General features: G+C 41.2%; 1 protein-coding gene across 2 annotated transcripts in view; it reads right to left on the reverse strand.

Moving 5' to 3' along the window:
• The window catches only part of LOC308247470 (bombesin receptor-activated protein C6orf89 homolog), a 33,542-nt gene extending 25,827 nt beyond the window's left edge, over window positions 1–7,715 (reverse strand). For both annotated transcript variants that reach the window (XM_080666629.1, XM_080666628.1), the window contains exon 1: window positions 7,505–7,715. In XM_080666629.1, coding sequence (XP_080522755.1) covers window positions 7,505–7,506 — 2 coding nt within the window. In that variant the 5' untranslated portion in view covers window positions 7,507–7,715. The remainder of the gene's footprint in view (window positions 1–7,504) is intronic.
• Window positions 7,716–14,243: the final 6,528 nt, after the last annotated feature.

Raw genomic sequence — 14,243 nt, forward strand, 5'->3', positions numbered from 1 at the left:
AAAGTCAGATAACAATAAAGAAATATATTTAAAAAAAAAAAAGTCAGATAACAGTAAGTGTTGGCAAAGATGTTGAACAATTGGAACCCTTGTACACTGCTGGGAATGTAAAATGATTCAGTTGCTTTGGAAAAGCAGTTTGGCAGTGCCTCAAGTAAGCAGGAATAATGTTCATTTAAATACACTACAATAAATTACCCAACAATACCTAGTTAAAATCCATTAAAGCTCATTAGACCAGAAAAGAGAACAGAGGGAATTCTAGAAAAAAAAAAAAAATCCAGTAAAACTTTTTAAAGTCTTGGGAGATGGGGCACATGTAGGTATCCCCCAGGCAGAATAGAACATCATATTAGTGTACCCTTAGGACAGAGTGCTGGTGAGGCTGAAAGGAGGACCAATTGTCATCATTTTTGATGGCTGTTTTACAGCTTTTGTAAACCTCTGCCTATTTTTGATACACATAAAAATCTATTAAACTCCCAGTTTAAATCGCAAAAGCAAGTTTCTTTTTTGTAATTCAAATGTACAATGATGTTACGATACTGAATATATTTCTGCAATCTGCTCATCCTTCCCTGATATTCTTTTTTAAAAATATGTTCTCATTGATTTCTGAGAGCAATGGAGAGGGAGAGAGAGAAACATCAATGATGAGAAAGAATCATTGATAGGCTGCCTCCCGCATGCCCCCTACTGGGGATGGAGCCTGCAACCCGGGCATGTGCCCTGACTATGAATGGAACCATGACCTCTTGGTTCATGGGTCAATGCTCAACCACTGAGCAACACCAGCCAAGCCTTCTTCCCTGATAGTCTAACACCAGTTCCAAAGTTATCAGAAAGGTAGTTACTTATAATTTAGTGAAATGTCTTCACTAAATTATCTTGATAATAAGCCCTCCTTTTGCCTTCCATTAGGTCAGTGGTTCTCAACTAGGTGTAATTCTGCCCCTGGGGGGCCTTTGGAAAGTCTGGAGACATTTTTAATTGTTACACTTGAGGGATACTACTGACATCTAGTGGATATGATGTTAAACAACAAAAATCTTGTCTCTAGGTCAGGGTTTCATACTATCAAAGCAGCTCCCTCCCTGTGATGTAGTGAAAGTCAGCCTTCAAACATAAGAGTTTGGCCCTGGTCAGCTCAGTGGATAGAGCGTGGGCCTGAGGACTGAAGGGTCCTGGGTTCGATTCCGGTCAAGGGCACATACCTTGGTTGTAGGTTCAATCCCTAGCCATGGTCAGGGTGTGTGTGAGAGGTAACCAATCAATGTGTCTCTCTCACATTGATGTTTCTCTCTCTGTCTATCCCCCTCCCTTCCACTCTCTCTAAAAATCAATGAAAAAGTATCCTTGGTTGAGGATAAACAAAGGGTTTGTATGAAAATAAAATAATATCCCTTCAAAAAAAAAATCAAACAAAAAGTCTTGGCTATGCATCAAGTATAAAGGGGACTGAGTGAAATCAGCTGAAGGCTTGAGGGCAGAAAGAAGGTCCAATTCTGGCAGAAATGGGCTTTGCTAGAGAGGGAAGTTCTGAAGAATGACTCTGACTCTTAACAGTGCCTTACACTTGCAAGGGCACAGGCAGGAACACTAGCAGTGTTACACAAATCCAAGTATCATGCATGCACACCTGGACATGCTGAGTTGTCAGCACCTCTGGGAGAGGGACCCAGGGGCAGAAGTTTTCAAACCGCTTCCCTGCTGACCAGAGATACACCCCCAACTAGGAGACACTGCTTTGAAACAGTTCTCAACTATGGGTGATTCTACTCCCCAGGGACATTTGGTGATGTCTGAGGATTTTTTTGGTCAAAACTGAGGGGGTACTACTGGCATCCAGTGGGTAAAGACTAAACATCCTACAATGCACAGGACAAACCACGCAACAAGGAACTGTTCTGCTCAAAACATTAAGAGTACTGAGGTTGCAAAATCCTGCTTTCAAGAGAGGCCTGGGGGAGGGAAGCCAGGGAGCTGTCCACTTCTGAAGGAGCACTTCAAGAACAGGAGGAAGAAAATGACAGCTCTGACTAAATGTTCCCCACAATTCCCTCTGGGTCTCAGTCTAGGAAAACACAGGGCAGAGGCGTAACAGAATGACTGATGAAACGTATCAATAAAAATATTTGTTTAAAAGCAGAAAACAGGTTAAAAGGTCAGATTAATGTGAACCTCTCCTTTGCCCTGTTTAATAGAGTGATACAAATATCTCCTAAATACTGATATGACATCAGCCTGGAGGTTCTCAGCTTGGTAAACTAAACAGATATGCCAGCTAGGCAACTCTAAGAGGCAATTATGATTCATCTAGTTAAAGCACAAAAGGGGAAACACTAGAGTTGAGAAATAAAGTTTCAAAAACCCATGTAAATATGTCCCAATCTTCAACAATGTGAGCAATATCCAGAGTAATATTAAATTTTGTTTTTCCCCTACTAGGTTCTTTAGTATTATGCTAGCTACATAGTATGCTAATCCATTCTTTAGTATTATGAATATATTCTATTATATTTTGTCCAATGATTCCCATTAATTTTCCCTCTACTATAGGAGAATAAATGGGGCCTTTGAATTATAATAAAAACCACTAAAAAATATACATCTACACAATGGAATACTATACCGCTATAAAAAAGAAGGAACTTTTACCATTTGCAACAGCATGGATGAACCTGGAGAGCATTATGCTAAGTGAAATAAGTCAGTCGGAGAAAGAGAAATATCACATGATCTCACTCATATGTGGGATATAATAATCAACCTAATTTGATAGATCCAGAGACAAATGGTAGGGGAGGGGGGGATTAGAAAGCAACCAAAGGACTTGTATGCATGCACATTAGCATATCCAATGGACACAGGCACTGAGACGGTGGGGGCTTGCCTGGGGTGGGAATGGTTTGGGGGGGCGGTCAATTGGGGAAAAAGAAGACAAATGTAAAACTTTAGACAATAAAAAAAAACACTAAAAAATAACAAACATCTTTAAAGGAAAATAATTGATAAAACATAACTTAAAAGAGTAGCAATTTAAAGCTGCAATAAGTACTTAATTTATAATTGAAAGAATTCTACTTTTTCACATTCTTATCATCACTTGCCTCTAATGGTCCCTTTCTGGCCATCTTTTCCCAATGAGATCTGAAGAGTTTGGTACTTTCTTCACTCTCTGAAAATAAGCCTTTCCATTATTCTCCCAACTTTTTATGTTGAACATTTCAAGCCTCCAGAAAAACTGTAAGAGTACAATGAACATCTGTATGTCCTTAGATTCACCATTTGTTAACACTTGGCCATATTTGTTTTCTGTCTGTCTCTGTTTTTACCAGAACCATTTGAAAGTTAGTTGCGACACATCATAAAATCACTTCTAAATGTTTCAGCATGCATCTCCTAAGAATAAGGACATTATTATACCGTACATTAAGCATCATTATCATACCTATTAAAATTGATAATTTTCTAATATTATCTAATATCCAGTCCATAGTCAAATTTCCCTAACTGTCCCCCAAAAAGGTCATAATGTCATTGCTTTTTTAGAAAACTTAGGAGCCAACCAATGTGTCACACATCAGTTGTGTCTCTTTGGTCTACTTAAACCTAGAACAGATTCTGGCTTTTTTCTCTTTTATGACACTGACATATTTAAAGCAGGACCCCTCCACATTTTCAAATTTATCTCTACCTGTTTCTATCCTCATCTTTTCCAATTTCTACTATTTAAGAAATGATAATCCTTCCTCTCCAGATTTCCAATGCATGTACCCTCCCTCCCTTTGGAACCAAGCTCCTAAAAAAAAAAAAAAAGACCGTCACTCCAACTTCCTATTTCTCAGGTCTCCATTCACTTATTAGCTGGTTGAAATCATATTTCTGTCCCACTGCTTTCACTAAGGTCCCCAACAGTTTCTACATGCCAAGTCCAAAGGACGTTTCTTCAATTATCAACTTCCCTGACCTCTCTGCAACGGCTGCCGTGGCTACCCATTATCTCTCCATCAAGTGCTCTCAAACTTTGGCATGATTCTCTGGTTCTCATCCTAAAGTCTATGTCCCTGAATGTTGGTATTCATCACAATGGTCCTTGACCTTCTCATTCCCTCCCTGGCTTTAACAACCAGCTAGCTATTAGTGAGTCCCAAATCTCTTCTCCAGTCTAGAACTCTCTCCTGAATGCAAGACCCAATTTCCTACAGTCCCCTATATGTAATGTGTCCGTAAATGACTTATTATTTCCCCCTGGTAACTGATTTCTCCTACTACATTCCGTTTCTTATAATGGAAACACCAGTTCTCCAAATTTAAAACCTCTCCTCCTCCTTCCTCATCTCCACCAATGAATCAATCACTAAATCCTCAATTCTACATCCTGTATAGTTCTCCCATTCATCACCTCCTCTTTAGCTCTACACTAATGGTAGTTAAGGCCCTAAATGTCTCTCCCATGGACTGTCACAAAGATGCATTTAATCTCTACACTTTCAGCTCACCTCCTCTTTACTGATCCATCCCTGACTCTCTCCACAAGTTATTTTTCTGAAATACAAATTGGCTCATATTACTCATCTATTTAAAATTCCTTCCTTGATTCCCCATGCCCTGCTGGGAAACAATTCAGCATGGTGATTAAGAATACAGGCACTGGCCCGGCTGGTGTGGCTTAGTGCCTGAGCGACAACCTATGAACCAGGAGGTCAGAGTTGGATTCCCAGTCAGGGCACATGCCCAGGTTTCAGGCACAATCCCTTGTAGGAGGCATGCAGGAAGCAGCCGATTGATGAAGTTTCTCACTCATCAATGTTTCTATCTCTCTCTCCCTCTCCTTTCCTCTCTGAAATCAATAAAAAATATAAAGAATAAAGGCACTGGAGTTAGAAAAAGCCGAGTGAACAGAGTCTCCATGTACTGTGTACAGGCCAGCAGACATACTTAACCTCTCTAAGCCTCAAAGTTTTCATTTATAAAATGGGAATAATTGTGTCTTTCCAACAGTGTTGTTAAGGGATTATAAAATGAGGTATGTAAAACATTTGTCCTAATACTCAAATTAAATACTTAATAATTATCATAAGATAAAGTCCCAATTACTTAGCATGGCTCTTTATGCTCTGGTCATTCTACCTATTCAGTCTCATTGCTCATTCCTTCCTCACATTCTTCACTAACACGTTTCCTATCTTTTTGCCTTTGTACACATAATTCCCTCTGCCCACAAAGCCTAGCCCCCAGTGCTTTGCTCAATGACTGAACTCTCTCCCAACCCTGATTTTTAAACCTTTTAAATTCTGAACCTTAAACACAACTCTACCATTTTGTTTTACATCAATTTTTGTTATCTCCCTCTCACACTGAATTGTTTCTTGAAAGCAGAGATAAATAAAGACAATAACAACACACGAAACTAACAACAGACATGCAAATTTACCTAAGAGACAAGAAAATGGATCAGTGTCTATGGAACAAATTTATAGAAAGGACCTAAAAACGATCATCTTGTGCCCAAACTAATTTAATGAAATAATGGTTTATTCATTTTACTTTTTATTCTTCTACTTAAAAAAAAAAAAATACATTAGCCCTGGCTGGTGTGGCTCAGTTAGCTGGATGCCATCATGTGCACCAAAAGGTTGCTGGTTCGATTCCCAGTCAGGACACATGCCTGGGTTTCGCACTGGATCCCAGGTAGGGGGCATGCAGGAGGCAGCCAATCTATGTTTCGTTTTGTTCTCACATTGATGTTTCTCTCTTCTCCCTTTCTCTCTCTCTAAAAATAAGTAAACTATTCTTTAAAAAAAAAAAAAAGAAAAAATACATTAGCGATTAGCCCAATGAAAATTTACATAGCAGGTCAAGAACCTTATACTTGAACACTCTCTGTGGTGGTGTAAAGTAGCTGTGGAGGAATAAGGGATTCAAACTGGGTCTTGAAAATTGTTTTGGCCCAAAGCTGAAAGGGCCTCTCTCTGAAATGCAAGTTGGGCTATGTGAACTTCAGTCAAAACTTCCATGTAGTGAAGGAGACCAAGTTTTGCCACCTAAGCTGCCTTTTGGGATATTAACTTTAAATTGGTCATCAAGAAAAGACGCAAAGCATCTTTGACCCTCCCTGGCTTTCCTGCCCTAAGAGATTGAGATGGAAAAGCTTGCTTCAGGAAGACTCCATTGTTTTCTGGGTTGCTAGCAAAAATTTACATATGTTGTGTTCTTCCTTAATTACCTGCAAATCACTCATTCTTACTTTTGAAATTTAAGATTCCACCCTCTCGCTCTCCTATGTCCAAAATGATAAATATACCATTGCCTCACTGTCTTTGAGAATTTCATGCTTGTGTGAATTCCCTGTTCACATGCACTACATGTTTATTTTCTGCTCGGCCAGTGTGGCTCAATGGTTGAGCATCGACTCATGAACCAGGAGGTCAGGGTTCAATTCCCAGTCAGCACACATGCCAGGGTTTTGAGCTGAATCCCCAGTGGGGGCTGTGCAGGAGGCAAGGGTTTAATGATTCTCTCTCATCATGGATGTTTCTATCTTTCCCTCTCCCTCTCTCTGAAATCAATTTTTAAAAAATGCTTATTTTCTCCTATTAATCTGATTCAGATGGGAAAATTCAGAAGATGGGAGGGAAAATATTATTTTATAGTTTATATTATAGCCCCCACAATTTCAAAGTTGAATTGAGGTTAAGCCATGTTGTTCCTTAGAAAGAAATTGTGATAACTTAAATGCAAGTAAATTTATTAAGGGGAGACATGATCATAGACCATTCCACCATGGGAACAACCACATGAGCAACCAGATAGTCTTAATCATATCTTGGAGTAGTCTCTATTATAAGGTGATGACAAAAGAAATATATTCGCGAATTCCAAAGCTATGTGGGCTCTTATTAGACCAGAAAAAGTGTGGCTTGTAGGGTGATTGGCCTTCAGAATACTATGGAACACGAAGAAGGCCAATTTCCCTGGACTGCAAGGCGATTACAAACAGCTCCTTTACTCAGGTCAATGAACCAAGTCATACATATTCCTTTCTGAAATCCAAGATGCCATGTTTATCACATACCAAAAAGTGTCCTCTTTAACAACTAGAAAGATGGTTCTGAGGGGGGCTGAAAATCTAATCTCAATATAGAAAAAAAACATTAGAAATGTGTTAAAGGGCAGTGAAACCTTGACTTCGCTAGCACCTCTCATGTGTTGGACACTCCTGTGAGGCCTGGGAGACAAGCCCAAGCAGGGCGACCTCGCTTTGCTCTCTCCGGGAGAACCAAGGGAAGCTGGGCGACGCCTTAAGGGAGTCGGCCCGGGGGGGTTGCCAGGGGATGCTGTCGGTCTGCAAAACTCCACAGGCTCAAAAAAGAGGTCAGCGAAGGGGCAAGAGGGGGCGGTAGCGGCAGGGGAGGGGCTGCGCGAGTATGTCACAGTCGGCGCGGTGGCGACAGGTCACGGAGCGACCTCCCCAACCCGGCCTTGGGCCCCAGTCACTCACATGCGGGGCCTGCGCCGCTCGGGCTCCTCCCGCCTCGGGGACAGCAGCCGCCGGGCGAGAAAGGGAAACCGATAACTTCCTGCTTCCGGCGCACAATCCGGAAGCGACTCCCAAGCTACAGGCGCGGCCGCACGCCTAGAGTAGCTCTTTCTCTACTGCCCTGCTTCGCCAAACACAGAACGCACGACGTCAGATGCTCGCGGTTACTCTCGCGAGATCTGTAGAGCGGGGTTCTCGCTCCCCCTGGCGTTCAGTTCTTCCTCCTCAATGCTTTCCGGCTCAGGCAGGGTCTTCCTCACCTGCGCTAACACGATTCATTCAACAAGCATTTGTGAACCCCCTACTGCATGCCAGGCAGTGTGATAGGCACTAAGGGGTGAGTGTGGGAGGGCTAAGTAAATGGAGGGCAGGCCCTTACCTCCGGAGCTTCTTGTCTAAAAAAGAGAAGGACAAACAGGTAACTCAAATTTACACCTGGACCACTCAATTTTTAAAAAATTTGTTTTAGAGAGAGGAAGGGAGAGAACCAGAGAAACACCTGATGTGAGAGAGAAACATCAATTGGTTGCCTTCTGCACGCGTCTTGACGGGGTTCGAACCGCCACCAACTGAGCCACACCCGCCAGGGCTCAATATTTTTTGAGTCTACTCTGCCAGACATTACTAAACACTTTATATTCGGGAAACCGCCTCAACAACCCTATGACACAAATAGCCCCACAACATTTATTCTCATACCAACCAAGTTCACGTTTATGAAAAGGTTAACCTGCTGAGATTACGTATATAAAGAGTGGTGGGGTCATGATTTGAACCCAGGCTCTTTATCCTGCCCTGTTTTTAGTGCCAAAGAGCTTAACTGCTTTCTACAAGAGATCTGCCAACAAAATGCTACTGTGGCAACTAACGAAGGCTGTGTGATACTGAGGCAGGAATAGGCAAACCAATTAAACAGAACAGGGAAACGAAAACCACTCATATATAGACACTTATTTATGACTAAGAGGTATAAGAGTGAGGAAAGGATAATGCTTTCAATAAATACTACTGGGTCAGCTGTATATTCATGTAGGAAAAAATGAAACTTGACTCCTACTTTACATAATACAGCAAAATAAATTCTATGTGCATTGTAGATATATATAAGGCAAAACAATAAAACTTTAAAGCTGCTCCATCCAATACTGTCACTGTGCAAGTGACTACTGAATACCTAAAATGTGGCTAGTCAGAATTGAGATGTTCTATAAGAGATAAAATTGATACATTGGGCTGCATTAAAATTAGAAACCTCTGATCATCCAAAGACATTATGAAGAGAATGAAAAACAAGCTGAGAGTAAAAGAAACAGGCTTGTGTCCAGGATATATAAAGTACTCAAAAAAAAAAAAAAAGAGCCAAATAGAAAAATGGACAGAAGATTTGAACACAAAAAGATATCACAAAAGAGGATATCTAAATGGCAAATACACATATGAAAAAGTGTTCAACTTCCTTAATTATTAATGGTTAGGCAAATGATTACTAAGATATACAAGCTCCAGAACTGCTTAAGTGAAAAAGACTGGCAACATTAAGTGTTGACTAGGAAGCAAAGCAACAGCAACTCACACACTGTGGTAGGAATGTAAATTGCTACAGCCATCTTGGAAAACATATTGGTATTAATTAATAAATTATAATATAAACATAAACTATTATCCAGCAATTCTAATTCTAGGTATATCCCCCCAAAATTCATGTACAAGTGCGCAAAGTTGTACACAAGAATACTGGTCCTGCCCGGTAGCTTCGTTTTCAGAGCATTGTCCCCATATGCTAAGGTTTCAGGTTTGGAAGGCAGCCAGTAGCAACCAGTCTATGTGTCTCTCTCTCTCTTCCCCTCCCTCCCTCATTTCCACTCTCTGAAAAAGTAATGGAAAAAAATACCCTCAGGTGATGTTTTTTGAACAACAACAAAAAATAATCAACCAATGAATGCATAAATAAATGGAAGCACCCATCGATGTTTCTCTCTCCCTTTCTCTCTCTAAAATCAATCAACAAAAAAATTTAAAAGAATATTAACAGCATCATTATTTGTAACAGCCACAATATGGAAACATCCCAAATGCCCATTACTAATAGAATAAATACATTGTAGTATATTCCTCCAATAGAACACTACACAGCACTGAAAAATGAACCACTACGTACAACAACATGGATAAATCTCACAAACATGATAAACCAAAGAAACCAGATATAAAAATACTTTATGACTCCATTTATATAAATTTCAAAAACAGGGAAAACTAATCTATGAATTTAGAAGTCAGAAAGTGGTTATTTACCTTTGGGGAGTGGAGAGGGGCACTGATTGATGGGGGTGCTTCTGTGGAGCTGGAAACAGTTTTGTTTTTTTCTTGATTTGATGGTGGTTATACAGGTGGGTTTGTTTTGTAATATTTATTGAACTGTCACACTTAGTATCTGTTCACTTTTCTGGATGTATATTATACTTAAATTTAAATTTTTACTTAAAAAAATGTGCTCTGGGGAGTCCAGATGTCCTAAAAATCCCATGTCTTTCTGGCCCTTCCTGTCATTCTCTACACCACAGCCCAAGTGACACTTCCAATGTGCAAACCTGACTCTGTCATTTCACAGGTCCCTATTGCTCTCAGAATCAAGTTCCAAGATCCTACCCAGCTCAAGCACAGGCCCCAGAAACAATCTCTGACTTCCCAAGCTCTTTATCACCCTCCAGATCTTCAAAGAAACCTCTCCTGGCTTCAACATTTTCCAGATCTCAGCTCAGGTTATCATTCTCAGAGAAATATCTGCCTACCCAAAGCCAGCTCTGGAACAACCAGAGCTCAGGAAGCACACACGCTTCCTTATTACAGCCTTCCTCCTCCCCGGTAGCCATGTGGTTGTCTGCCTCTCCTAAAATGTGAGTTCCTTTGGGGCTGGGCACAGTGCATGTGACCCATCTCTATCTTTCTCAGTGCCTAGTGACTGGTAGATGCACCAGGAAAAGATTTAGGGGAAAGTGAGCTTTGGGCTGGCCTGTAAGGATTCAGACACTGGAGCCTGAGAATGAACATTTCAGGCACAAGGTATAGGAGTGAGAAGATTCAGTAGGGAAGACATGAGCACATTCTTAGATCCTGGAATGTCAACCTGGATGAGGCCAAAGTACTTATAGAGGAAAAACCAATCTTTAAATATCGCTTTGGCATAGCCAGGAAAGCCTTGAATGCTAGGACTTTGATCTGTGGGCAATGGGAAGCCACTGAAGGTTTTTGAGGAAGGGTGTGACATGATCAGAACTCTACTATGGACATATACATCCAGTAAAGGATGAAGGCTACATTGGAAAAGGAAATATTAACTTTGGAAAGTTCAAGGGAGCCCAGTTAGTGTGGCTCAGTGGTTGAGCATGGACCTCTGAACCAGGAGGTCACTGTTTGATTCCTGGTCAGGGCACATGCTCAGGTTGTGGGCTTGATCCTAGTGTGGGGCATGCAGGAGGCAGCCGATCAATAATTCTCTCTCATCATTGATGTTTCTGTCTCTCTATCCCTCTCCATTCCTTTCTGAAATCAATAAAAATATATTTGAAAGTTCAAGGGAAAAACAACTTTGACAACTTAGGAAAAAGGAATGGGCGAATGAGAACCCACTTAAGAAACATTTCCAGGTAAAACAGATCAGGAAGGCTGCCAGGTTGTAGAAAAGGCTCAGAAGACAGCAGGGGAGAAGCTTGGGTTCTAGGAAACAGTAAATCCTGGTGAACCCTAAGCTGATTGCTTCCTTCTTAGTCACTCAGAGCCTTCCACTTTAAAGCCTGGTCACTGTAGCCTGAGAAAAGGTCATTAGTGTGGAAGTGGTTGGAAATCTGTAATGTATGTGGGGATGCAGCTGAGGGAGTGTGAGGAGTCAAAGATATGTCTGGTGACTAGGACAATAGTGATTGGAGCGATGGGAGGATGAACTGGTTTGTGGGGGAGAGGGTAAGGAGGGAAATGATGGGTAAATCCCATTTCTTTAGTGTTGGATTCTCTCTGTTGAGATCCAGCAAAAACCTTGACAAGGTTGCCAAGTAATAGCACCCAATGAAACAGAATTGCTTATTTGTGGGTTGGTGCCTTAGCTCTGCTCAGCAATTGGAGACTCCCTCTGTTCAGGTTCTGGTCTGAAACAGGCCCTGTGTGAGAGTTCAACTGAAGTGAACTAGGACATGGGCCCTAACCTGGGCTCTTAACATTTTACTTGGAGAGAAGAGAATCTGACACAAGCAGTTAGACAACAGTGGAGAGGGGAGAGAGCATACTGTAGACAGTAAGTGTAGAGAGGTTTCCTGAAGGAGCTGGGACAATGGCATGGGCAAGGTTTGGGAAGCATTGCAAGGAAACAGAACAGCCTGGGCAAAGGCCTGGGAGTGGAAATGTTGGTGGCACATTTAAGTCAGGGATAAAATAGCAGGAAATCAGGCTGGAGAAGTCAGTGAGGGGGCCAATGGTGAAGGGCCTTCAAGCCCAGGCCAAGTGGTATGGGACTTTAATAGGCAAAGGGAAACTACTTAACATTTGGTGCTAAAGTGGCATACTACAAGACATTTCAGAGGAAGGCTTTGCTTGTGGTATGTGTGAAGGATGGATTAGTGGGGGAAATCCAGAGGCAGGGAACCCAGCCAGGGGGCTTCTGAAATAATCCTGGTATTAAAGGTCTGAAACAGAAGTGAGAGTGGGAAGGAAGGGATACAATTTGGGGATCTTTGGAAAAAGAATTGACAGGTCTTGATGATGTGGCCTTAGAGAAATCAGAAAGAAAGGATGATCTTAAGGTTTCCAGCCTGAAAAATTAGGCTTCTGTAAAAATATATAATTTTTAAAATAAAGGACAGCCCTAATCGGTTTGGCTCAGTGGATAGAGTGTCGGCCTGCAGACTGAAGGGTCCCAGGTTCGATTCTGGTCTAGGGCATGTACCTTGGTTGCGGGCACATCCCCAGTAGGGAGTGTGCAGGAGGCAGCTGATCGATGTTTCCAACTCTCTATTCCTCTCCCTCTCCCTTCCTCTCTGTAAAAAAATCAATAAAATATAAAAAATAAAATAAAGGACATTTACTCAAAAGATGCAATAAACATTAGATACAGAATAAATGAAGTAAATACAAGCTACTCTGACTAATTTAACGTGCACTATTAGTTATAACTCAGAAAAGAAATCTAGGCCTCTTTGTCGACTCCTTCCTGAAGTCACTGGCACCCAATCTTCTCTTGGGGACAAAAAGATCAATAAATATTGAGGCTCTTAAAGAAGGATTTTGAAATGAGACAGCAAGTCTTATGTAAAACTCCAAAGCATCTTCACTGTGTCCTAAGCCTCCCAAAATATATAGTAAGAAACTACAAAAAGTCCAGGAAAAGGCAACTCAGATAACAACAGACAGAATGGACAATAATAAAGTCTTTTCCTTCCAGCTCAAGGGTCACAAAGAAGGCATAAACACAAGACCATAGGAGGTGTAAACCTAATTATACCTTACATTAGCATTGTTTTTTGGTTTTGTTTTAGTATTTTTATTTATTTTTTAAAGAAAGAGGAAGGGGGGAAAAACCATCTATTCATAATTGGTTGCTTTCTGCATGTGCCCTACTAGGGAATGAGCCCAAAACCTGGGCACGGGCCCTGATGGGAATGGAACTGGCAACCGCATAGTGCAAGGAGGACACCCAACCAACTGAGCTACACGGGCCAACGCTAAAACAGTGGTTTATGGTCATTATTCATTCAGTGAAACCTGAGCACCCTATGCTCAGTACTCTGTGAGGAGGGCATAGAGATGCAGGAAGGCCAGTTCCTCTCTCATGGAACTTGCTGTCTAGTTTGATCTTTACAACCTGTAAAACCTTATTCCTACTTGACAAGGAAACTAGAATTGAACTGTGGTTAGGACCACAGGCCCACAGCTGTGGTACTTTGAACAAGTTATTAAACTGTTTTCTCAAAGTAAAAAGGGAATAGTAATATCTACCGCATAAGGTTTAAAAACATTTTTATTGATTTCAGAGAGGAAGGGAGAGGGAGAAAGAGAGAAACATCAATGATGAAAGAGAATAATTGATCGGCTGCCCCCAACACACCCCACACCAGTGATCAAGCCCGCAACCTGGGCATGTGACTGATGCTCAACCACTGAGTTATGCCAGCTGGGCATACCTCAGAGGGTTTTCAATATTAAATATTGTCAAAAGTTCAGAAATAGTGGAAATAAAACCACTGGATCAATGAAATAATAATTAGCAAAAATTTATTGTGCACACACAAAAAACCAGTTGGCAAACTGGGAGCACTCAAATCAAACACAGAATGAGGCTCAGAAATATGTTGTTACAAAGCAGCTTACAAATAGACCCAGAGACATAGAAGCATGGAACAGACTGTCGAATCTCAAAGGGAAGGGGGGGGGGTGGGTGGGAAGAGAGCAAAGAACTTGTATGCATATATGCATAACCTATGGACACAGACTATAGTGTGGAGGGTAGGGGCGGGCTAGAATACTTTCAACAATAAAGATTTAAAAAGTAATAAAGCAGCTTACATATTGAGGAGGCAATGGCTGTTTATTCTTCACAGTGATTGGTTATAAAATTAGAGTTTTCCTAGTGATAGAGAATGGGTTAAAAGTGGTTAGCTTACATCAATTTCCGGGAACGGTTTAAGTTCTGTTTATGATTTTCAGAGGCATT

Source organism: Plecotus auritus (genome assembly GCF_963455305.1).
Source record: "Plecotus auritus genome assembly, chromosome: 4".
In the NCBI taxonomy this organism is placed as follows: Eukaryota; Metazoa; Chordata; class Mammalia; order Chiroptera; family Vespertilionidae; genus Plecotus; species Plecotus auritus.